The sequence below is a fragment of the Leptodactylus fuscus genome, chromosome 6 (assembly GCF_031893055.1).
Source record: "Leptodactylus fuscus isolate aLepFus1 chromosome 6, aLepFus1.hap2, whole genome shotgun sequence".
In the NCBI taxonomy this organism is placed as follows: Eukaryota; Metazoa; Chordata; class Amphibia; order Anura; family Leptodactylidae; genus Leptodactylus; species Leptodactylus fuscus.
The window spans coordinates 48,826,302-48,853,011 of NC_134270.1; the positions used below are offsets into that span (position 1 = coordinate 48,826,302).

General features: G+C 42.2%; 1 protein-coding gene across 1 annotated transcript; it reads right to left on the minus strand.

Annotated features, from left to right (window-relative positions):
• Positions 1–4,747: 4,747 nt before the first annotated feature.
• LOC142209993 (olfactory receptor 5AP2-like) lies at positions 4,748–11,944 on the minus strand. The gene is made up of 2 exons (XM_075279025.1): positions 11,033–11,944; positions 4,748–4,909 (listed from the first exon to the last, which is right to left on the minus strand). Exons 1-2 carry the CDS (start codon positions 11,942–11,944, stop codon positions 4,748–4,750), a joined length of 1,074 nt encoding a protein of 357 aa, XP_075135126.1.
• Between the last annotated feature and the right edge of the window lie 14,766 nt (positions 11,945–26,710).

The following is a 26,710-nucleotide window of genomic DNA, read 5'->3' on the forward strand; positions in this document are numbered from 1 at the left end:
CCTCGGCTCTCCTACATCAGAGCCGAGGGTGCGCTTGAACCCTTGTGCAGCCTCAGCTCTGCTACATCAGAGCCGAGGGTGCGCTTGAACCCTTGTGCACACTCTGCTTCATCAAGCTAATAGAATGCATTGGCCAGCACTGATTGGCCAGAGTACGGAATTCGGCCAATCAGCGCTGGCCAATGCATCCCTATGGGAAAAAGTTTATCTCACAAAAATCACAATTACACACCCGATAGAGCCCCAAAAAGTTATTTTTAATAACATTCCCCCCTAAATAAAGGTTATCCCTAGCTATCCCTGCCTGTACAGCTATCCCTGTCTCATAGTCACAAAGTTCACATTCTCATATGACCCGGATTTGAAATCCACTATTCGTCTAAAATGGAGGTCACCTGATTTCGGCAGCCAATGACTTTTTCCAATTTTTTTCAATGCCCCCAGTGTCGTAGTTCCTGTCCCACCTCCCCTGCGCTGTTATTGGTGCAAAAAAGGCGCCAGGGAAGGTGGGAGGGGAATCGAATTTTGGCGCACTTTACCACGCGGTGTTCGATTCGATTCGAACATGGCGAACACCCTGATATCCGATCGAACATGTGTTCGATAGAACACTGTTCGCTCATCTCTAATTATAAAGTATCTGGTTTTATGGGCACGAGTAGTGTTCAGGACTTACAAGATAAAGTTAAAAATTTGCTGCATAAAAGAACGAAGATTTGGTGGAACCGGGCGTTCCTACAAAACTACATAAGACGTAACTTGATCCCAAGGGGATTGAGGGTTCAAGTTTTTCCCTCTTTTCCCATTACAGACGAGGTCTTTATACAAAAATGGGAATCAGCTTGTACTAATTGCTCTATGGTTTTCATGCAGCTATTGGCTGACTACAACACCACTTCCATAGATACATTAGACAGGGAAGTAGAGGAATTACAAAAACAATTGAAGACCTCGGCGACGGCTGAATCACTTTCACTGTTTGATCGTTCTCTTGAGGATCAATTTCATACTTGGGAGAAGACCATCTGTGATGTCAAATCAAAGAAATTTAATCGCGATAAGACGGACTTTGATACTAAGAATGTTTATCGTTGGCACCGGACTCGGGGGAGGGATAGAGGCAGATCTGCCTCCCACTCCTCTGTGTCGTCAGTGGATGACTCTAATATATCTACTGATTTAGATGTCCATACAAGGGTCAATGGGAGTAATAAACGTAAGAAGACCCAGTTTAGGACTCCTGCTAAGCGGCGTCCGGATACGAGGAGCATTCGTAAAGACCATCAATTACAGGTGATAAACTTATCTAAACATGTTCTCTCTGAATCACAAATTTCAGTGTTATCTAAAGGTTTAAGTTTCTCTCCCAGTGCGAGGTTTGATAAATTCACTGCAATTAAGGACCTGCACTTATTTGGCAGATCTCTTATTTTTTAAAAAATGTTCCATAAAGGAGGGACGTATGGGGAGAATGTGACAGGGGATAGTTTGTCCTCTGTAAGAGAACTAGAGGCACTTGATGTTTTAGAAGAATTATATCGGGAGAGTAATGGCACTCCACGGCCGACTGAGATGATTGAGGATAGTAATGTGTCTACTTTGCCTACACTGGTTATACCTGATAACATACGTAGAACTTCTAAAAAATTCCCTCCTCTATCTTTATGTCCATCAGTGGACCTATTTGTCAAGATGGTATCCAATGAATTTGAGAAGATCCCAGGTTATGTAAAAAACGACAACCTCACTCGGGATGAAAGAGCTAGTTTAATGACTTTGAGTCAGATGTCAGATGTAGTGATTAAGGGTGCTGACAAGGGGGGGAATGTGGTAGTTTGGCCCCTTGAGATGTATGAAATTGAGGCCTTTAAACAGCTTTATAGTTTTAATAACTATAAAAAGTTGACATTCAACCCCCTTATGTCTTACTGCAGTGAATTGGATTCTATTCTGTCTTCAGCCTTGGAAGGGGGTGTCATCTCTAAAGAATTATTTGATTGTTTGAGGGTGGATGAGCTGACAGTTCCCACATTCTACCTGTTACCAAAAGTACATAAAAAATGCTCAGAATCCACCCGGTCGACCGATTGTCTCAGGTATGAATGGTCCGTTCGAAAAGGTCTGCCAATTTATTGATTATTACCTTAAAAAATTGGTTGTAAATTTACCTTCCTATGTCCGTGATACGGGAGACTTATTGCAAAAAATAGAGGGTGTACCCTTGGATCGGAATACCCTCCTTGTCACTTGTGATGTGGAATCACTTTACACGAGCATTGGACATGAGGACGGTCTAAGAGCCACTAGATTCTTCCTCAATGCTAGTGATTTGGCTCCTGATCTTTGTGAACTCATACTGATTCTTTTAGAATTTGTTTTGAAACACAATTTTTTTACTTTCAAGGGGTCCTTCTTCCTACAGCTCCAGGGAACAGCGATGGGGGCAGCTTGTGCCCCATCATATGCCAACCTGTTCCTGGGGCTGTGGGAGAGGGACCTTCTCCCAGACGATCGGGACTCGTCGATGTGCCGCGTCCAATCTTGGATGCGGTACAGCGACGACATCCTGATCGTCTGGGAGGGTACTGAGGATGAATTGAAGGGGTTCATTGAGAACCTTAACCAAAATGATCTCAATATACGTCTTACATACAAATGTCATGAAACAAGAATTGATTTTTTGGATGTGAGTTTATTTCGGGATTCACAACACAATTTACAGACTGAGGTCTACCGAAAAGAGACATCTACTAATTCTCTTCTGTTGGCTTCTTCGTCGCATCCCTCTCATGTCATAAGAGCCATCCCAATAGGCCAATTTTTGAGAATGCGCCGAAACTGTTCTACGGAGGACGGTTTTGACAAATTTTCATATGATTTGAAGGAACGGTTTCTAGCAAGAGGTTATAGCCATAGGACAATAAAGAAAGCATATCAAAGAGCTAAATCAACTCCTCGTAAAGATTTATTACAGAACAAGGGATTGACAAAGAGTATGAAACCAACAGTAACACGTTTCATTACTCAATTCAATTCGGGCTGGGGTGAGATGCGAAGGATCTTGCACAAATATTGGCCGATTTTACAGGGGGATCCTGTTCTAACGAAATATATTACCCCTTCTCCAAGTATAGTCCCTAGAAGGGCGAAAAACCTAAAAGATATTTTGGTACGTAGTCACCATGACCCTAAACAACCAGGTATCTTTGGTGCAGGTTCCCCTACACTTGGATGTTTTCCTTGTGGTCGCTGCGTGGCGTGTCCCAACATTCTTAAAACCACCAGTTTCCCGAATGCTAAGGGGGATAGGACATATCAAATAAGAAAACGCATTACATGTAACACAAAAGGGGTCATCTACCATGCAACATGTCCCTGTAATAAAATTTACATTGGCTTAACCTCGAGGGAACTAAAAATAAGAGTTAGGGAACACGTCAGGGACATCCTTAATGCCAGGGAGGGAAATGCGGATCGACAGAAGCCGATTGCCAAACATTTCACAGCTTTCCATAATAGCGATCCCACCGGTCTGCAGGTTCGTGGAATAGACTGCATTACTCCCAATATTAGAGGTGGGGATTTTAAAAAAAGACTCAGACAGATGGAGTCACGTTGGATTTGGACCTTAGGGACACTTAGACCACAGGGACTCAATGAGACAATGAACTTTGCAGCTTTTCTTTGATTTTGTGTCCTGAACACTGCTCGTTGTGTATGTTTTTTAACTTGTTATTTTTCATTATTATTTACTATTTATTTATATTTTTTTATTTTTTTATTTAGTATATGTTTGTTATGTGTTTCTTGTTGTGTCATCTTTAATATATTTTTGTTTATATTTTATGTGGGTATTGTTGGGTTTATTAATTTTTATTACTTTTTCCTAGAAATGAATATATATTTTTCCCTGTTCTTGGGATACTAGCCGGACATGCTGATGCTGACGATGTGAAAATGGAATCAGTGACACCAGCGGTTCCATATACTGAGATTTGTGGATGAACGGACTATTTGTGTTTTCATTTGAAAACATTATTTTATTGGATGATAGTTTTTTGCATACATTGGGGTTTTTGGGATACATATTTATATTGAGCTTTTATATTTATTTATAACTTAATAAATATTTTATAGGTTTGTTTTGATATTTTTACTTGTTTGGGGTCCCCCCCCTTTTTTATTTATCCCAGTCCAATGATGATTTAATATATTCACTATGACACTATGTCACTTTCACTTTGCATTCACTTTGTTGTTTATATTCACAATTGTCAATTGTTGACACTTTATATATGCAGCTTTTGTGTAAAATTTCTTCACATTTATATATACAAATCACTAGTTTGCAATTTACCTCTTTGTCTAGTTCACATTTCTTTTTGCACTTTTTTCATTATTTGAACCTGAGTCTTCAACATCTCCCTGGTACATGCTCAATGCATTTGTTCGGTACCACAAATTGGCTGGGATAGCGATGTGATTAGGCATCCTTATATTCCTACATTTGGTCCGCGCTGGTAGAATGTGCATATGAGTGCGCATGCTCCTGCTGGCTGGTTGCAGTCACGTGGTGGGGATGAAAGCGAGGCTTGGTTTTCTTACCACGCCTCGCTTTCGGTCTTTCACTTGCGTGGCTGTCCCAAGCATTGAACAGTGGGCATGCGCCGCAGTCAGTGTCACATGACTACCTATACCACTCGTACGTCTCTTTCCTTATCGGCACTACTCGTACCATTTTGACATGCTAATGCTGACGACGTGAAAATGGAATCAGTGACACCAGCGGTTCCATATACTGAGATTTGTGGATGAACGGACTATTTGTGTTTTCATTTGAAAACATTATTTTATTGTATGATAGTTTTTTGCATACATTGGGGTTTTTGGGATATATATTTATATTGAGCTTCTATATTTATTTATAACTTAATAAATATTTTATAAGTTTGTTTTGATATTTTCACTTGTTCGGGGTCCCCCCCCTTTTTTATTTATCACAGTCCAATGATGATTTAATATATTCACTATGACACTATGTCACTTTCACTTTTTCATTCACTTTGTTGTCTATATTCACAATTGTCAATTGTTGACACTTTATATATGCAGCTTTTGTGTAAAATTTCTTCACATGTATATATACAAATCACTAGTTTGTAATTTACCTCTTTGTTTAGTTCACATTTCTTTTTGCACTTTTTTCATCATTTGAACCTGAGTCTTCAACATCTCCTTGGTACATGCTCAATGCATTTGTCCGGTACCACAAATTGGCTGGGATAGCGATGACTACCTATACCACTCATACGTCTCTTTCCTTATCGGCACTACTCGTACCATTTTGAATGGTGCACAGGTGTGCATCATTGTATACACCATGTGTTGAGATCAGGAGTCTTTGATTGGTTGGGTTAATTATTTCTAGGATATTTAAACCCTCTATGTCCCACATAAACTCCACCCCCGGAAGAAGGCTTAGCGTGCCGAAACGTGCGTCGGGCTGACAAACAGACACTAGGTGTTCTTGCTTTACATCACAGTGATACTATATGGGTAAGATGGCATATTTCTTCTTGATGTAGACCTATCCTTATTGTATTTTACATTATGTGTGCATTATACCTGCGGCTCTGCCTCCCTGATGACAATATGTTGTAAACATGGGTTTATCCCTGTTCCTGCTTCGGAAATACATATTATTGGTCATTTTCTGACTTTATGTGGAATTAAGGAGTGTTCTTTCTGCAATCAGGATATTATGACTATATACATGCTTAGTCAATACTAGGAGAGTAGTTTAGCTGTATTCGGGTAGTGTGATTATTTAATAAATTGTTTGTGGAGGTTGCATCAGGTGTAGTTCATCTTACTATATATATATGTGCAATACTATTTCACTAAGATTCATCTATGTGTACTGTTTTATACGGTGTTTTGCATCTGTCCAGTATATGTGTATTTCTCTATATTGATGTATATAATTTTAACATTGTGTTAATAAAGGTATATATTTTTTATATTTGAACCTGTAGTTGGATATGTTGAGTGTCGATAACCATCTGGCCTGTTCCAGTTTTGTGTTAGTATTGCATGCTCAGCAGTGGCCCCCCCACAGTATTACGTGCTCAGCAGTCACAGGCCTGAGCAGTGAGACCTGGCGAGCAGAACCTCGGTCGCTGGCCTGAAAAGCTCCAGAGTGGATGCTGAGCCCAAGATAGGTGGGTATAAATATTTTTTTTATTTTTAATCACCTCGCCGGGCTGGCATCTATTGGAAAGGGGCCTGGTGATCGCCGGGCCCTTCTGCATTATCAGTACGAATAGCGGTCGGGGAACTAGGCCCTCCTCAACTGCTATCATGTACCATGCGCCACTGCCAAGTGGGCTCCCTCAGGAGCTTGGGACCCCCGACACTTGCCCAGGTAAACCGGCCCTTCTCAGCACCCTTAGTATATGCTTACACTGTATTATTCTAGTCTTTACTCAAGGACCTTCCTTAGGGTTCCTACTACCTGTACATAAAGGCAGAACCTAGCACAGCCTGGTACTAAGTGGCAGCAAAGAATTGGACATAACAACTATACATGACAACTATCTGCAAACTAATCACATTACAGCAAAAGAAGACTCTATCAGCGCTCTCAGAACCTGCAAAGCAGAAAGCACGTACTCTCACAGCAATAGGGAAATATAGTATAACACACACTATGAAGGAGTATTACTGCAGCTAATGGCTGCCAATTTTGAGCATAATAACATACAAATTAACTTTATATATAACTTATCAATTTTATACCTTACAGCAGCAGCAGTGTCCTTGGTTATACAATGCTGAAATAATATCCCTCTAAATTGCAATTAGTCTTCTAATTACATAGCCTGGAGACAGAAAAAGTAGCTTCAATACCAAATCCCATCTAACATGTCTGAAGCAATCAGGGAAAGCGAGGTCTATCTGCAATATTCATGCTGTTTTAGACAAAAATGGCAAATTTTATGCTGAATTTGTTTAATATTACGCCCTTTATTATGTCTATATTGCTTTCTATTACCATGATATTACATTTAATAATACATGTGATTATATAAAAATATTGAAATAATCTACATAGAATATTTTCTTTGGAGCTAGCAACCCACACCGGATACTGAAAACATTACAATGTATATAGGGAATATGATGCTTGAGGCTGGGTTCATACAGGGGGAAGCTATTTCTGCACAAAACACACAAAATGTGAGGATTTTGCAGCAGTACACCTTCATGTGAAAGGTTAATAGCCATGGGGAATACGGTAAACCTGCAGTATAAATTGACACGTGGCACATTAAAAACCCACAACGCAGATCAGTCGACAATACAGGTTGTATGCCACGTGAGGATCTCGCCTTCACAACCATCATAGTCTGTAATGTGTCACATTATAATGGGTATCGAAGGGTTCAAAAACTCACCTTGAAATTTTTTTGTGTTCAATTAATAATTCTAGAAGTCATGTGATCATTTGGGCTTCTGATTGCCTTAGTGACTCAAGTTGGGAATCCTCCTGCAAATGTATTGGCGGCCAGAAGGATAATTATGTACAGGAGCATAGGGAAACATCACACAAAGAAGAAGGGTTACTGCGTCATTCTTCAACTTTGTTAATACATTGTTTTTCATAACTTTTTCTTTAGCTGTTTTCTGTAAAAGTTAAATGGGGTTTTATGGGCAAACTATTGTTATTAAAACAGGCTGGGGGAGATAATTATATATTTTTTAGAAAACATACTCCAGTGTCCTCCCAGCGCAGTTCGGTCTTTCAGCTGGGTTGTCTTCTCTATGTGAAGCTAATCGCTGGCTGTGATGTCCCGCATCCCTTCTGCTGAAGCCGCTGTTTGGCCTCAGAGGTCACATGATCGCAGAGGCCAATCACTGGCCTCTGGAGCGGACCCCGGGATGTCACAAGTAGTGATGTCATGTGTCCTTCCTGTGGCCAATCTGTGACCTTAGCGGACACATGCAGAGGGGGCTTCCGCTGGGAGAAAGCTGTCGATATAGAATAAAGCAGACAACGCTGTTCTCTATATAGTGGATGAACGGACTCACTGCAGCTTAGCTCCTATTCAAGTGAACGGAAGCTGATCTACAGTAACATAATTCAACCATTGCACAGAGAATAGAACTACCCACTTTCTGCTCCATTGTCTTTTTATCAACTGAGAACCACTGACCGATGGGAGTACCATGTTTTGAACCCCACTGATCTGATACTGAAGAGCAATATTTGATCCCTTAAAGAGAGTCTGTCAACAAAAAATTGAGATATAAATGAATCATACTGCACCTGAAAGTGAAGGAAGCGGGGTTCAGCAACCCCCATCTGAAGCCAGTTTCCTTTACTCCTAAATGCCGTGTGCTATCATCAGACATGCACAGGGTGGAGCTGAGCAGCAGTTAGCAGCAGCAGATAGTGAAGCCCATTGATGGAAAGCCTCATCCCTAAAGTCCCTTTCTTACCATTTGCATAGGGATAAAAGGACATTTTTACAAGAATAGAAAACTGGTCCTAAATAAGGAATACCTCATTGTAAACTGTTCTGACAGCCCTATAAGGTACTCGGATTAGTTTACATCTCTTTTTTGTGCTGACAGACTCCTTTTAAAACTATCCTATATAAGGCCAATATTGGAATCATTCACCTAAGTTGTGGCCCATTTTGATTGTGATCTGCATTCTTAAACAGAGATTCCAAGCTATAAAAAAGTCAGTCTATAACCTGTACAGGCTAACCCAAGGGTCTGCTGAAACCTATAACATGTGGATGACTGACTGTGGTTGCTTAGGACATCAGAGGAAATTATTCTGAAGGTCTGTAAGATGGGGTGTTTTAATGGAGCACTGAAACGTGGTGTACTGTCTGGGAATTTGTAACATTTGTTGCTGGGTGGATGGTCTATGAGTGCCACATGGTGTTATAACACTCTGACAAAGAAAGCTGGGGAGCCATAGGGGATATAGTAGTGCAAGCCAGCCTACAGCAGGTGAAGTGAAAAAATTGTTGATTCTTGCTGGTATCATAATATATTGTTGGGAAGGGGTCAGTTCCAAGGCTTTACTATTCCAAAGTTTTACTGCCACTAGTGGTCACAATTTACCCTTATGGCATGGCACGGTGCTAAACTAGCTACCCAGGATATGAAGGCTGTGTAGTTGGAGCACAATTGGGCCAGTAGGGAGCAAAGATGATCCCCCTTGCATCAGAGAACACAACATGCTCCAGTATAGGCCAAAGACGTAAGGTTGCCCACAATAGGCCAAAGATGTAAGGCAAAACCACAATAGGCAAGCTCCACAATTGTTTATAGCATATAAGCTGTGTGCCCTCTGTGTGAGAGCGCAAGACCATGTCATGTTTAATGACCACTGCTATAGTGCCTGTTGTCTCTACCTGATTCCTCTTCATTCCTAAGGCCTCCATGGCTGTAAGGAACAAACTCCACCTATACATCTATGCCTTAATAAATAGGTACATAACAATAGTTTTATTTGTACAGCATCAATATATTCTTTACACGGCACTTTACAAATCGTAGGTTACATATACCAACAAAAATGATAAATTGCACATCCATTCCAAAAATAGGCCCTGCTTGTGAGAGCTTACAATATATACTATGATATCTTGGCATAGTGTAAGTTGGCAGAGTGAATGATGCTGTAGGAACATGAAGCCCTGGAATAAGTGGTAACTTTGATGTGATGAGCCCAGACTATTGCAGATGTTAATAGATCTCATTGTGGTGGATGAGAAGCCCCAAGATAACAGTTGTACAGAAGCTATGAGGATGCAGAAATATTCTGTAAGGATAGTCATGAGTTGTCAGTGCTTGGTGCTGGGATCTAAGAGCATACATGTAGTGCAGAGCCCCAGGAGGAGGTGGTATGGATAAATGCAGGGCATTCGAAACAGAAAAGAGCACTTTACCTATTGTTTTGATGTTTGAAAAGGAGCAAGAAAGAACTTTTTATTCATCGCCAGTTTATTGTGGTGATGGATCAACCAAAATAGTGGCATAATTGACAGGTCAGGTAGGAAGTGAAGGACAACCTTGTTAGGGGGCCATATGGACACTGGGCTACTGTATTTACCAGCATGGGGGCTAAAGTTATTCCAGAGAATGTGTGGTAGGAGAGCACAAGCTGCCATGTGTTTATGGTCACTATACTTCTGGTGGTCTATCTGCTAAAGGTGTAGGAGCCAGAGTAGTTTCTCTGGCTCCAACATCCCTACCATTGGCTTAGATGGCAGAATGAATGCCATCTGGAAGAAAGAAACCCTTACTTTGTTCCCATAACCACCCTATAATCAATGTCAAGTGATCGATTGATCATTGTGGGATCATCTGGGTACAATTCCATAAATGCTCTGTAGCCTCCAGAACTCCGGTTCTGCAATGGGAGATGGTGCATGGCAGTAGTACAACATGTAACTACTATGGGGTCATGTTAGCTGCATGAGGTCATGGCAATGCGACAAGGCTGGACCAGCAGGGAATATAAGTGAACCTTTGCTTTTTTTTTGTTTTGTTATATTAACAGATTTGGAGTTGTTTTTGACTTTTTTCTAATCCTTATTAATGCAGACATAGGGCTCGTTCACATCTGCGTCGGCACTCCGTAGTTCAGGTTTCCGTTTCCTGCCTAAAACAGAGGCAGGAGACGGAAACCTGCAGGAGTCTCTCTCACACATTCATCTGAATGGGTGAGAGAGATGTCCGTCCGTGAGCGGCGGTGAGCGTTTTCGGCTCTCCGCCGCGAAACCGGGTTTTATAATATTGGTAAATTGCTTAGAATTCCCTAATATATTATTTTAAGCTTTGGGCATATTAAATGAGTTAGAGAAAATTGATGTGCCTTTTTCCAGAAACAGCACCACACTGTTCCAAGGGCCATGGCTGGTACTGCAGACCCCATAGAAAAACAGAACTTTTTCACTACTCCAGGACCAATTCTTTAATATCTCTGACCTACAAGTATATGGCATACTAGCTTTTTAACAGCTGCCTTCACATCACCATTCCTGAGGCTATAGATGAAGGGATTGAACAATGGAGCGATGAAGGCATATAAAGCTGATATGACTCTATCCTGGTCCATTGAGTGAATGGACTTTGGTCTAAAATACATAAAAATAGCAGAACCATAAAACATAGTGACAACGATGAGGTGAGAAGAGCAGGTGGAGAAGGCTTTCCGCCTCCCAGATGTTGACTTTATATTCAGGACCGTTGTGATGATGTGTGTGTAGGATATGATGGTTAATATGAAGGAACTGACAATGACACAACCACAGGCCACAAGGAGGACAATCTCATTTATCTCTGTGGACGTACAGGCCATCTCCATTATAGGTGGGATATCACAGAAGAAATGATTGATCTCATTATTTCCACAGAAGGACAGGCTAAAAGTAAGACTCGTATGTATAAAAGAGTTTATAGCGCCACCAATCCATGAGACAGCTACAAGCATTATGCATATTCTTTTATTCATTATGGTCCCATATAACAGAGGGTGACATATGGCATTATAGCGGTCATACGCCATCACTGCTAGCAGGTAGCACTCTGTTCCGCCCAAGAGCAAAAAACAGTACATCTGTACAACACAGCCTGAGAACGAGATAGTCTTATGGGCGGATAGGAAGTTTGACAACATTTTGGGTACAGTGGTAGAAATGTAACAGATCTCCAGGAAGGATAAATTGGCAAGAAAGAAGTACATAGGCGTGTGAAGAGACGGGGTAAACTTGTAGGCACAGATAATGGAAATATTTCCAATCATTGTAGTAATGTAGATGAGCAAGAATATGGCAAATAGGGAATGCTGAAAAACAGGAGCCCCGGAAAATCCCAGGAGGATGAAATCTTTGACTGTAGTTTGGTTCTTTCTATACATTTTATCCTTAAAATCTGAGGAGTGACAAAAAGATTCATAGTTAAGGAGGTTAAAGCCAACTTCAAGTATCCATGTTATAGTTGAGGTCTCCCATTCATCTATTAGCTAGAACAGAGAGCAGTAACAAGCAGCGTCAGCCACACGTTACGTGATTTCAGTAGGTACTGTCTAAGTCACATTGTAGAGAACTTATTAACTTACTGCTAGATGATTTATATAGAATATAGCAGATTGAAAAATCTCTATGATTTATCATTTGGAAGATCCATCTAACATTATGGGATTCTTTTACCAGTTTTGTATTTTTTTAAATTACCTTCAAATAATAATTTGTAGACCTGTTTTATACGATTCTACATATATATATATATATATATATATATATATATATATATATATATATAATTCTACGATTATACGATTTATTCGTAAAGGTTTCCAATGATAGAATCTTAGTGTTCTTACAAAGTTAAGGAAGGACTTATCATAGTTATCACAGAGACTGCCCCTTGTTCTTCTTTGGCTTTATTCTATCCAAGCACAGAATTTCACATGTACTGTATATTGAATACCTATAAGTGAAGGGGATGACAAGTAAAAAAGTAAAATCACTGTAGCTTGAGTAGCTTTAAGTATTTTTCTTGAAAATTAAAATGCCTTAAAAAACAACTATATCACATTGTGTTTTTATGACATTTACCCATGGCATTTTTAATTTAGATTTTTCCTGCATTTTTTTGCTGTTTTTTTTTCCCTATAATGAAATCCACAGGAAAAGACTAGAAAAATGTCATACCCAGAGCACGCTGCATTTTGGAAAAAAAAAATCAGAGGAGGCAAAAATACTATGAAATGTGAAAAACGTGAAGAAAAAAATGCCATGTATATAAGGTTATTCATCATTTCATATTGAATAACTTGTAGAGATGGACAAACCTCACAAGATTCATTTAGATGAATATTAGGTTCGGTTATCCGGTTTGTTTCAGCGCTGGGGTGCACCAACATTATGACACTGGGTCAAATGCAAAAGGCAGAGGCTGGAAGTTGTCAAAAGGGAGCCACTAGATGCTGCAAGGATGCCCAGGAGAGGTGAGACCAGGTCAGTATAACTGTTTGTTAATTTGCTGCACTTCCCCTGGGCCCCTTCAGACCCCATAATAGTATTTTGTGGGTGATGAACCCTAAAACATTTGGAAACTTTGTGATCCGAATCCAGATCTAGTGTAGCAACTGTTTATTCACACGCTGCACCTAAGACCTGACTAGGGTTGAACCGATCTTGAGATTTCAGGATCGTTTTTAAAATCCGATTTCTGATCATTTTCTATCCGAACCCCATCCCAATCCTGATCCTAATGCAAGTCAATGGGATTTTTTAATGATTAGAGATAAGCGAACACTGTTCGGAACGGCCGTTCCGAACAGCACGCTCACATAGAAATGAATGGAAGCAGCCGGCACGCGGGGGGTTAAGCGGCTGCCGGCAAAGTCTGCGTGCCAGATGCTTCCATTCATTTCTATGGGAGCGTGCTGTTCGGATCGGCTGATCCGAACAGTGTTCGCTCATCTCTATTAATGATCGAAAATCGGATTTTAAAAACGATCCTGTCCACTACACAGCGTGGAGTCCAAAACTCGAAGGCTTCAATTTTTCGATTCCACGCTGTGTGGTAATTAAAAAATCCGCCAGCTACTTAGTCCCCCCTGCTGTCCGGTTACCTGCACAGAACCGCTACCACCTTCCCTCCCGGTGTGTGCGCAGCTCTGTGCCGTTGTTCTCTGTCCGTTTGTCTCCACTCTCATTCCCTCCCTAGTGAATCACTCATGTCTCCCCGCCCTGTACCCGCCCACACGCTCCTAAGCCAAAACAAGCCCTGCCTACTCCCAGCATCAGTAAAACTATCTCAGGGAGGCAGGAGCGCGCACGGCGCTCTGCAGGCATGTGAATGAGAGAGGAGAGGACAGAGGACAACGACCCGGAGCTCTGGGGAGCGGCAGTGGTTCTGTGCAGGTAAGGGCTCGTTCACATCTGCGGCCCGGTCTCCGTACTTAGGTTTCCGTTTCCTGCCTAAAACACAGGCAGGATACGGAAACCTGCAGGAGACTTTCTCACCCATTCATTTGAATGGGTGAGAAAGCTGTCCGGCCGTGCGCGGCGGTGAGCGTTTTGCGCTCTCCGCCGCGAAACTGGGTTTTATAATCCGGACACAGAGTCCGGAATGCATGGCATGCAGAAGACGGAAACCATAGAACGGAGACCCCAAACGCAGGTGTGAACCCAGCGTAACTAGGGTTGAGCGATCGGATTGGAATTCCGTTCCCGATCCTTTTTAGGCGGGATCGGAATCCGATCGTGATCGTGAAATTTACTCAGTCGCCGATCAGGATCCGATCTTTTCCGATCCTGATTGTTCAACCCTAGACCTGACTCATTTTTCATACATTTCTGAGCTGTTCAGTTTATCTAACCAATCTCACAAAAGTCCAATATGATCAGTATAGTGATACATATGCCCCAATAAATATTGTATTTTAAACTTACTAATGGAAGACAAGTCCACTCTTACTACATATTGCTATTCAGTTCCTGTCCCACTCATTTCTTCAGTGTAGTCATGCTGCAAATCGGAATGATTTCTTCTGGCGTTTTTGTCATTCATTTCATTGACTGGAAGCATTAAAGCATGGAGGTAAGGTCCTCAGTAATACAACGTTATAATAGTATCCCTCTGTAATGCAAACAGAATTGTCTTATAATTACACAGAAAGAGCAAATTCACCACCAAATACGACCTAATAAGTGAAAAGCAATCAGGTGGAACCGCTAGGAGCGAGGACCATCTGTAATATTTATGCCGCTTTCACTAAAATGTAGAATTTTACGTTTAATATGCTTTATATTAAAAGGGCTGTCCAGTTTCAGCAGATAAATGTCATTGTTTTGTATAATGAAAAGTTATGCAATGTTCCAATATAGTTTCTGGATAAATTTTTCACACTTTTCACAGTGTTCTTTGCTTACTTCCAATGGATAAAAATCAGTCCATGGTCGTGTGATCTTTTTTCGCTGCAACTGGATAACCTATTTTATGCCTGGTTCACATCAGCATTCGGGCTTCCATTTAGGGAGACCGCTTGGGGACCCCCTGAACGGAAACCTATACGCATTAAAAAGTGGTTACCTAAGAAACCACATGGACCCCATAGACTATAATGGGATCCATGTGGTTTCTGAACAAAACATACGGAGAGAAAAGTCCTACAAGCAGCACTTTTCTCTCCGCATGTCTCGTGCAGAAACTGTGCGGAAACCACATAGACTTCATTATAGTCTATAGGATCAGTTTAGTTTCTTGGGTAACCACTTTGTAATACATATAGGTTTCCATTCTGGGGGTCCCCAAGTGGTCTCCCCGAGCGGAAACCCGAATGCTGATGTGAACCGGGCCTAAGTCTACAAATAAACATGATCATATATAAATGTAGGAATTATCTACCAGTAACATTCTGTCTTGGGCTAATATTCTGCACTTGATACAAAGTCATTGCAATGGTTATAAGGACTGTGATGATTTAGGGGGGGGGGGGGATTTGTGTAATATGGCAGGATTACCACTAGGTAACATATTGCATATATGAATATGCAATATATATAATACACCAGTATTATACTGTACATAGCATATGGGAAGGGGGGGCCCTGTTACAGATTTTACATTGACGCCTCTGGCTATACAGCAACATAAAAGCATTAGAATATATGTAGAATATATTGTAAACTGTCCCATGTAATAGTGATGTTGTATTATCAGCGGTTTTATATAGTGTTATGATGGCAGACCCATAAACAGCCCTGCTACACAGACGTTCTCTTGTGTGTGTTTGTAGGTAATATTACAGTAGGTGAAAATGCTACGGTATAGCTTTTCTTGTATAAAAGAAAATAAGTGGTCGATGTCATTGGCTATTTAAACCTCTTGTAATATGTTGGTTTCCATTGCAAAGCAGCAGTCAATTTCAACATATTCTATTGTATGCCAACAGATATGTAGCAGAGTGATCCTGAACTAATAACTCAATTAATAATGATAATTTGGTATGTCTGCTTGAAGTCTAATTAAAAATTCTTGGTAATTATTACATCATATATTGTAGCAAATGATAAATCCAGCTCTTCTGTGTTTATAGCCCTGTTATATGGGTATATAATAATATTTGGAACTAATATTAACCACAAGTATAGAACATGGAAAAATAAATGAATTCATAAAAACAAGGACTCACCTCCTCAACCATCATGGTTTGCCTGAAAAGAATTAAGCTCAATATACCTTAGATTATGGAATAAAAAAAACACTCAAGGTAGAGTTATTGCTTTATGTAATCATGTTGAATAAGTAAATGTGTGGTGCCAAATAGGTGACTGACGTTCTTAAATTGTGGAATTTATTGCCTTCCTGACTATAGAGGTAATCCTCATGGGGACGCGCTGGTGCCCAGAAGGCTAATTATGTGCAGAAACATAGAAAAAAATTATGAGAAGTTCTCGATCCTGCAGATGGGTTACATTTTGTTTACTGCGTCATTCTACAACTTTGTTATAAGTCTATGTAGTTTTACAATCTTGGTTATTGGAATGGTAAAGTGAAACTTTTACTAAATTCATGTTACATTGTATAAGTTTTATCAGTGGCTGGCATCCTCCCTGATCATGGATTGTAGGCGTGTGGGTGGGTTTTATATCAGTATTGTTATCCTTATCCTATGGTGTCCTTTTTTAGTAATATGTTTTATCATGGATAAGCTGAACTATGACAATCACATGTGAAGGGGCATCGGCCGGCACCGTGAAGTGGTTTGTGGGCTTGTGCAGTCTGGTGAAAAGCTACACAAAGAACTTTGTGTTCAGCTTAAATGATTTAGCCTAGCGGCCATAGATCAAGGCACAATAAGCGGCTGTGCAATGTTCCTGTTACTCAGCAGGAGACTGTATAAGAGTTGGTTGCCTACTTCTTCTCAATCTGTCTAGCAAGATGAGTCACCTCATAGCAAGTTGAGCTTCTGCCATCAGTTCACAAGGATGGTGTAGGTTGCTGCTATTGTGCAGTGACTGTGGGTGTTGGGGTCCGGAGCCATGGAGTATGCAGGGGTGAACCTGCCCCTTTCGCTGCCCGAGGCGAACTACAGAAAGCTGCCCCCCCCCCCCGCCGGGGAGGGGGCGGAGCGGGGGCGTGGCTGAGCGGAGGGGCGTGGCGAATTGAAGGGGGCAGGGTTTAGCGCCGTTTGCCGGCAGAGAGCAGGCCCGGAGACTGCCTGCTCTCTGCCTGAGCGTGAGGGGAGGCTGCTGGAGCAGCGCTGCTCCAGTGGCCTCCTCAAACCACCGCTCGGTGCTAAGCCAGTCCAGTGTTATGTCAGTCCAGGTAGCTGCAACGGGGCTAAGGAATAGCAGTAGGAAACCTCGCCCTGCACTACTCCCACTAGCTATCCCGGTCCCTGCCTCACGGGTGTGGGTCGGCTGTTCTCAGGCTAAGCCTGACCCCGACAGCTCCTCTCTCACTGATACCGTAGGCCTAGCGGGAAGTGGGAGAAGGAATGCCCTATAAGATCTCTAGGGACTGGAGACTAAAGGGGGTCACCCCTAACGAACAAGTGAAGCTGCTACTGACAGGGACTGACAAGGGTGTGCGCTGACTAACAACACAAGCAGCACACAGGAAAAATGTGGGAAAGGAATTCCCCAAACCAATATGGGAAGGAACCTTACACTAGGAAACAAACACAGGGAAACTGAGTAGAAATCAAAGGATAAGGCAATTCACTCACACAGTCAATAACACACAGAGGTAGGATTGGTGAACACAGAAGGGAAAACACACAAACCAACTTGTTCACCCAAACCTCCCAAAAACCAACCACGGAACTTCCTCTATCCCAGAACACCACCTACTCCTCCTGCTAAGGCCTAGCTCTGTAAAAGCGACACTCAGCACAGAACCATGGGAGGCATGGGTTTAAATACAGAGTAGAGACCACTCCTCCCAGGTGCAAATGGGAGGACAGACTAATCAACCAGGAAATAAAGCTGCCTACCAGCAGTGCGCGCGTGCAAGTCAGAAGGTGTGCACCAATACCCACGACAGGACAACCCCGCAGCGCCAGGATGCCACCCCAGACACCGCGCAGCCAAAAACTCCCCAGGTAAGAAAAATAGAAAGCAATGAACCAAAATACTCCTAACATCCAGGACAGCTTAGGTTAGCAAAAATGCCGCCCTCCCTGGGACCCTGGCATAGCGCCGCCTGAAGCGGTCACTTTAGGTTGCCTCATGGGAGGTGCGACGCTGGGAGTATGAGCTTGGCAGCAAGGGAGCTGTTGGACTGCTGGGTAGTCCAACATTTGCGGCACTGTGGTAGCAGCGGATGCCGTACAGTACCAAATCCATTAGTGTCAAGCCCTGATCACTGCTTAGTGCACAGTGTGGGGAAACAGAGCACTGAGTGGAAGTGTGTGAACCCAGTCAGGACCTATGCAAGATTGGACTAGTGGGCAGGGAGGGATTATGGTGGCATCACATAGTGAGAGGACTGTGAGAAAGATGTCAGACACACCCTGGAGGTATAACTAGGCTCCCTACCCACCATGACTGCTTAGGGTAATTTACATAAGACGTTTTAAGCTTTGACACATTTATAACTTCATTTTTCTGTAATAGAAAGATTACGGAGGGCACTAATGTAAGTAGTTCATTCTTCACATGATGGGGTAAGTGATTATCTTTAAATGGGGGGAAGAAAGTTAAAGATCAATGGTAGACATTCTAGAATTCATTTAAAGATGTTGTCTAGGATAAACTAAGAATTGACCCCTAAACTAAACCTGATCGTGCCAACTGATCTGGGGATCAATAACCCTTTTGAATATGCCCAGACGAGGATATAAGGTAACCACACTCCATCTGATTCATGGGTTAGTATATTCCCTCACTAACAGTTGCACTGCAGGAACTTGAGTCAAATATCACCAGTCAGGCGGTCACACAGGCACCGATACAGACAGCAGGTGGATGACACTAGACGGTGGCCGTCTGCTCCATCTATTTGTCCCTAAGGAACTCGTATATCTGGAGCCCCTGAAGAGCTATATTTAATGGCAAAACATGTAGGGCAAGAGGGGATATGACAGGGAAAGTTATTTTATACTTGAAGGATGGCAGGGTTCTTTGAATAAGCAGGCAGATAACAAGAGGAGACTAGTTACAATTGACTGGTGATATTTGACTCAAGTTCCTGCAGTGCAACTGTTAGTGAGGGAATATACTAACCCATGAATCAGATGGAGTGTGGTTACCTTATATCCTCGTCTGGGCATATTCAAAAGGGTTATTGATCCCCAGATCAGTTGGCACGATCCTAGCCACCAGATTAGGTGCATAAATTAATTCCTGCCTTGAATATAGCAGGACACTTTTTAGATGAGCGCACAAGCAGAGGGATTAGATGGGTGTGAACAGATACTGAGTGTTTGCGCCCAAGTTTATCTCACTAATCCCTGCAGGGAAGCAAGGTGTTAAAGACAAACAATGTGGGTTTGAAGGAGGAAATGTGGAAAGGATGAAATGAATGGACACATTATATGAACTCCTAAATCCATTAGCATTGGCCACCAAGCTGTTAACCCATTGACAATTGTTAGTAGCAGGTGAAGGTGAGTCGCCCCGGCTCGGCCTATGTAGATTCACGGTGCGAGCAGGCCCGACACCGGGGGCGGCAGCGCCTTGAAAAAGGGGAGCTTTAAGCAAAAATGGATGAAAGAAAAATAAAAGTTTGTTGTGACGCCAGTTGGGGTTTCGGCTTGAGGTGAAGCCAGGCACTGTAGATAGGGCCTCTGGGAATAGGTGGTGATGCAGTGCCAGATGTTATACCCTCCCCAACCAGGGCACGTCCCAGGGCCAGATGATATAGGTGAGGAAGGGATGATTTCCAGGAGGAGTAACAGAGGATCGATGAAAGAATACAGTCCAGACAGGGGTTAACCAAACACTTACAGTTTACTTCTGTAGTCAGCAGGAGATAACAGATGTTACAGGAGGTTTCACCTTGCTTCAGTATAGTGAGATGCCAGTTTTTCCCTTTTACCACCAGTATGATTCAGCCTTCCATTGCTGCTCAAACTCTCTAATAGATTTCCTCTGGTCCTGGGTTCCAGGAGCTCAGAGGTTAAGTACAACTGGGTAGATCCCCCTTCTGGACAGCAGGTAACGCGAGTTCTTTGGGATGCTGGATGCAGACACTCACCCCAACTCTGTATGTTACTGAGCCTCCAGGAATCTTGCATTCACTAGGCCTGGGTCCAGTGAGTGTCTCAATTTTTTAAGTGTTTCTCACACTAGTTAGGAATTGATGGTCCTATAACTGCAGCTCCGTGCCTGCAAGGTCTCATCTCACCTCTGCAGGTCTCCGGCCTCCTGTGCTGTTCTATCACACCATGAGGCTTGCAGCACACACAGCACCTCCACACACCTGCTCCTCTCTCCTACACAGGAACTGAAAAGAGAGAGACCCTCTTCCAGTCTGTAGCTCCACCCCTTTTCTTAAAGAGATAATGGCTGTGGAACTTTGTGTATGCTAACAGGGTGACTGGATCTCACTATACCTTCACAGTACACAGTGCTACCCTTCCGGTGAACTAAGAAGAAGGTTAGTAGACGGTAACATGAACACCATAGTGTTTGAAGGACATTACATACAAGTGTAAACTTCATATGTAAGTAAATTCCCTAAGGAGAAAAATGCAACTTACTCAAGACCATTTTAAACTTTCACAAAAACGTTCAAGTAAACACAATTTCTGTAACCCGTTAAAGTCTCTGGTTGTGTATTCCTTACAACCCAGCAACATTCACGATTGCTTTCCTTGCGGATTACAGCCCCAAACCGCTTAGTCCACCTCCTTAACTCCGAGTACAGCTGCGGAGTATTTTGGAACATTCAAAATTCTTCACTGCACAGGCTGTTTTGATGGCTCCTATCCTACAGGCCGCCATATTTGAAACATCCCCCCAACCCCTGAGAGCGTTGGTGCACCTGCATAAATTGCATTCCATGCACTTGAAGAGGTTGGGAGACAAATGGAAGTTTGAAAGTTTCAATACCACAAGAAACTTATTGTGGTAGGATCCCTGAAAAACTAAACATGTTAAACACTGGCACAGTTCCTTCAGTCCATTCTCTCTTGGTAACGCCATGCTCAGGAGAGTAAGTGTTAATGCACAGTTCATATTTCTGATTGCACTGCAATTAAACCTTTAACGTTACATAAACTGAATTTACCATATACAAATACAACTCAACTATCTGTAAACACATTGGGTTAGTATACCTTTACTGATTGTCCCTGTAACGTATGGAGAGTTGCTCCTCCGTCTGTCCGCATGGATATACAGGTTCCCTCAGGATACGGATGGATCCGTCCTTGAATTCAATAAAGCTCATATCAGGATTCTGCAGCGCCATCATGCGCAGTTGGGCCTTACCGGATTCTGACAATAGGCCTTCTACAAACTGTTCTTTTAGCATCCTGTCCTCATCCTGAATACTTTCTGGATCTACCGTATTTTTCGGACTATAAGACGCACCCAGGTTTTAGAGGAGAAAAATAGGGAAAAAAAAATTTCAGGCAAAAAATGGTAAAATATTTAATATATGGGAGTTGTAGTTTTGGAACAGCTGCAAGGCCACATTGACAGGTGACCCTGCAGCTGTACGGGGATGTATAGGGCGTTTTTTTTGTGGGGCCAGGTATAGACCGGGCATTTTCAGACACAGGGATACCTAATGTATATGTTTCACAGTAATGTTATACTTTTATATGTATTCTAGGGAAAGGAGGTGAACTTTTATTTATTTTATTTTTTATTATATTTTCTTTGTGTTTTTTTTTTTTTTTACTATTTTAATATCCCCCGCCTAGGGGGCTTGAACCTGCAATCATTTGATTGCAAGTCCCATAGACGGCAATACAAGTGTATTGCCGTCTATGGGAGATTCTATACATTACTATCGCGGAGGGTCATAGACCAGCCGTGATAGTAATATATATCTATGACAGGCCTGGGAGCCTTCATTAGGCTCCCGGCTGTCATCGGAACAGGTCGGCTCCTGCGGCCTCGCCGTGCAGGAGCCGGCCTGCATCACTAAAGGTATGAGGCCGGGGGGGGGGGGGGGGGGCTAACTGACTGTCGGGACCTGCGGTGGAGGAGTGGGTTTACAGCATGGCCGTGCTACTGCCACCGCTGGTTTTCTTCAGCGGCAGTAGCACGGCAATCCGCAGGCCCCGGCAGCTAAGACAGTCCCCGGCATCTGCTGTAATAGACCGGCGGATGCCGGGGAGTGTCTTAGCTGCCGGGGTCCGCAGTATTGTCACACTTCTGCCGCTGAAGAAAACCAGCGGTGGCAGTAGTGCGGCAATCTGCAGGCCCCGGCAGCTAAGACACTCCCCGGCATCTGCCGGTCTATTACAGCAGATGCCGGGGACTGTCTTAGCTGCCGGGGCCTGCGGATTGCCGCGCTACTGCAGCTGAAGAAAACCAGCGGTGGCAGTAGCGCGGCCATGCTGCAAACCCACATTCAGACTATAAGACGCACCCTCATTTTCCTCCGAAATTTGGGGGAAAAAAAGTGCGTCTTATAGTCCGAAAAATACGGTACTTGTTTAATAGCCCACAAGGCTTCTTGCAGATTAAGGGCAAAATCTCTCACAGTGTTCTGTGGTTTTTGCTTACAACTGAAAAACCGCATTTTTATCTCTGCTGTGGTGCGGGTGTCAAAGGTGATCCTGAGTTTGGTAAAAATGTCCTTTACAGTTCTTTTATCACTCAATGGCCAGGATTTTACTTCCCTTTTTGCTGCACCACCAAGTTGACTTATTAATATTGCGACCTTTTGCTCCTCTGTCATAGGGTAGAGGTCAAACAGGCTACTCAGCTTTTCTTTAAAGTCTCTGAGGCTATGGGACTCGCCTGTATACTGGGGCAGCCAGGATGCACCTGGAATGTACGGCATTGTTAATGGCAATATAGGTGCCATAGTTACTTGGTTGTGACCACGGTTAGAGTCTATGGGGGAATCAGAGGGGCCTGGAGATGAGGATCCAATTGCTTGATACATCACCCCCCCTTGTTAACCCCAGCAAGGCCACACTCACTCAGTGTCCATCCAGATGGATGGATGGATGGATGGATTGAGGATTTATCACTGCAGGGGATGCTGGTCTGGCTGCTACAGAGACTTCTACAGTTGGCAGGGGTAGACTGCAATTGAGGATGATGCAATCTGTATCTTTCACTGCTCCTTGCACAGGCATGTCACATGTTCTGCACTCAGTGTGGCTTGCAAGGAAGAGACACCAACCCTGCAGTTCAGTGTAACTTGAATCATGCAACTGCTGTTCATTGCTATTGTGGAAAGCAGGGAAAATTTCGAAAAATGCAAGGTCTTTTTCAACAAAAATAAAAGTTTTGCGCACTTTCGCTATCCTGTTCGTGACGCCAAAAAGGTGAGTCGGCCCGGCTCGGCCTATGTAGATTCACGGTGCGAGCAGGTCCGACACCGGGGGCGGCAGCGCCTTGAAAAAGGGGAGCTTTAAGCAAAAATGGATGAAAGAAAAATAAAAGTTTGTCGTGACGCCAGTTGGGGTTTCGGCTTGAGGTGAAGCCGGGCACTGTAGATGGGGCCTCTGGGAAAAGGTGGTGATGCAGTGCCAGATGTTATACCCTCCCCAACCAGGGCACGTCCCAGGGCCAGATGATATAGGTGAGGAAGGGATGATTTCCAGGAGGAGTAACAGAGGATCGATGAAAGAATACAGTCCAGACAGAGGTTAACCAAACACTTACAGTTTACTTCTGTAGTCAGCAGGAGATAACAGATGTTACAGGAGGATTCGCCTTGCTCCAGTATAGTGAGATGCCAGTCTTTCTTTTTACCACTAGTATGATTCAGCCTTCCATTGCTGCTCACACTCTCTAATAGATTTCCTCTGGTCCTGGGTTCCAGGAGCTCAGAGGTTAAGTACAACTGGGTAGATCCCCCTTCTGGACAGCAGGTAACGCGAGTTCTTTGGGATGTTGGATGCAGACACTCACCCCAACTCTGTATGTTACTGAGCCTCCAGGAATCTTGCATTCACTAGGCCTGGGTCCAGTGAGTTTCTCAATTTTCTAAGTGTTTCTCACACTAGTTAGGAATTGATGGTCCTATAACTGCAGCTCCGTGCCTGCAAGGTCTCATCTCACCTCTGCAGGTCTCCGGCCTCCTGTGCTGTTCTATCACACCATGAGGCTTGCAGCATACCCTGCACCTCCACACACCTGCTCCTCTCTCCTACACAGGAACTGAAAAGAGAGAGACCCTCTTCCAGTCTGTAGCTCCACCCCTTTTCTTAAAGAGATAATGGCTGTGGAACTTTGTGTATGCTAACAGGGTGACTGGATCTCACTATACCTTCACAGTACACAGTGTAGATCACATAAGATGACATTTGTAGTGACCCACTCTGTGGGGCGCTACACTGCAATAGCGTATTTTTTAATTTACTTAGTCTTTTAATCACAATAGGTTACGTACCTTTAATAAAATACGAGCACTTATTGTTCTTTATTTATTTATTTTGGCAAAGCCAAGAATGGTTACAAAAGGAATGGGTACTCTATAAAAAGTTGTTATACTTCTCCCTTCTCCTCAATACACTCCTGACTTTGGCTAAAAAAAACCACAACAAAATCTGGAACAAAAAAAGCTGCGTTTCCGCAATGTGAAGCCTTAGCCTAGATTTTGATACGTTTTTTTGAGCCAAATTCAGGAGTGGATTAAACAAAAGGGAAACATCTAAGAGCTTCTTTTATATTCTCCATTCTTTTTCAAGCCACTCCTGGACTTTGGCTAAAATAAAATCTGCAACAAAAAACGCTGCATTTCCACAACTTGGGGGAAACCAATTAGTGGTGCAGTAACCTGCAAGAAAACTGGGTGATATTATGTGGTTAGAGAAGGCATATCAGAGGAAACCGGATTATTGGTTTCTGGGGAGAATTCTGGAAATAGGTTTGATCATCTTAAAAATATTTTGAAATAAATAAAATAAGAAAAATAAAAAATTAAACATATGCCAATTAACTCTTAAAATACAACCATGTTAATAAATAAATAAATAAACAAATCAGTACAAAGTTGGTATCGCTACATCTGAAACAATCCATGCTGCAAAGCTAGAGTTTTATTTATCCTGCACAGTGAACACTGCAAGAAAATTAAATAAAAAATATAATATTTTTATTAATCTCGTTTCCAAAAAAAGAAATAGAATAAAAAGCGATCACAAAGAGTATAGATAAAAACTACAGCACGTCCCATAAAAAATATGCCTCTACATAGGTCGATCCATCAAAAAATTAAAAGTTATGAATCTTAGAATATGGCGATGCCAAAACAAAAAAGGGATTTTAATGTGCAAAAGTAGAAAAATATAAAAACTACTTTACAAATTAGACATTGCCGTCATTGTAGTGACCCACAGACTTCCTCCCCAGAAAAAAACTGCTAAAATTTTTTGGAATGCTTTATATGTGCTACAAAATGGTTCCATTTAAAATACAACCTGTGGGATTGACTGAAGCAATAGCTGGATCAGGGTACAGTATATTTTCTGGCACTAGCCTTTACCAGTAACAAAAAGCAAGTTGTTTGTGCCAAAAATGGACAGTCTCATTATATTATAAACAACAAGAACCTAAGTAACTGTAATGCCAGATCATCCCTAGAATTAAACTGCAGCTCTTAGAGTCTATAACAAAGATTTGTTATTGTGAATTGTCCTTGCTAAGCCCTTCCCTTGCTATTGTATTGTATTTCTGACTTGTGACCTTTGGATTCCCTTGCAACTATTCTCTTGGATTTCGATTCTGTACTGCACTGCTTGACTGTTACTGACCCCTTGGCTAGCTGACATCCTTTTTGTTGTTGTTTGTCTTGTCTGCGTTTATACAGAGAAGGGCCAGTCACCAAGATGTTTCTGTCATTAGGACAGTTGTGGCAATTAGGTAGGAACAGGGGCTGGGTCGAGTTTAAGACTCGCTTACGGATTACATACTAAAATGTTTATTTTGCAGATTGTACACGAGGCTGGCTATATTTTGGTGGATGCCCAAATCAGTAGAGACCAGGTAAGTATAACTGTGGGTATAGAGTGGGCACTTAAAATGGGACAGATGAAAAATACTCTTTGTTTGGATTCTCTTCTCTCAAATAATGTCCTACATCTAGATTTGCATACTGTACTACTAACATTCAATCCTTTCTCCCATTCCATGAACCATTCTCTCAGATTTATTGGTTTATTCTATTTTGATGTGAAAAAACATAAGAAAGGTCAGATCTTTAACATAACTAATTTCATATGACCCATGGTTTGTACATCTATAACCCTATAAGATTAAAGAACAATGAATCCTTAAAGTTTAATATACATATAAGGTCTTAGAATTTTATCAGCTGATACAAAATCCTTTTCATTGCCAATTTAACTTCACGGTTCCTTAGACTTTACGCAAAATTATTTAACAAATTATACTGAATCTATATCGATCTGCTCAGCTCCTCCTGCTCTATAACTTGCTATATACATATTGGGCTGCATTATGCAGGTTCACTTTAAAAAAAAAAATTGAAGAAGAAAGAATCATTGAATTGAACATATTGACAGAAGGTT

What these genes read in the sequence shown, in the direction of transcription:
- LOC142209993 (XM_075279025.1), bottom strand. Translation starts at nt 11,944, where the DNA reads ATGTATAGAAAGAACCAAACTACAGTCAAAGATTTCATCCTCCTGGGA. An exon ending in AGGCAGCTGTTAAAAAGCTA is followed by an intron (nt 4,910 to 11,032) that starts GTATGCCATATA and finishes TAAATATAGAAG; the next exon opens with CTCAATATAAATATATATCC.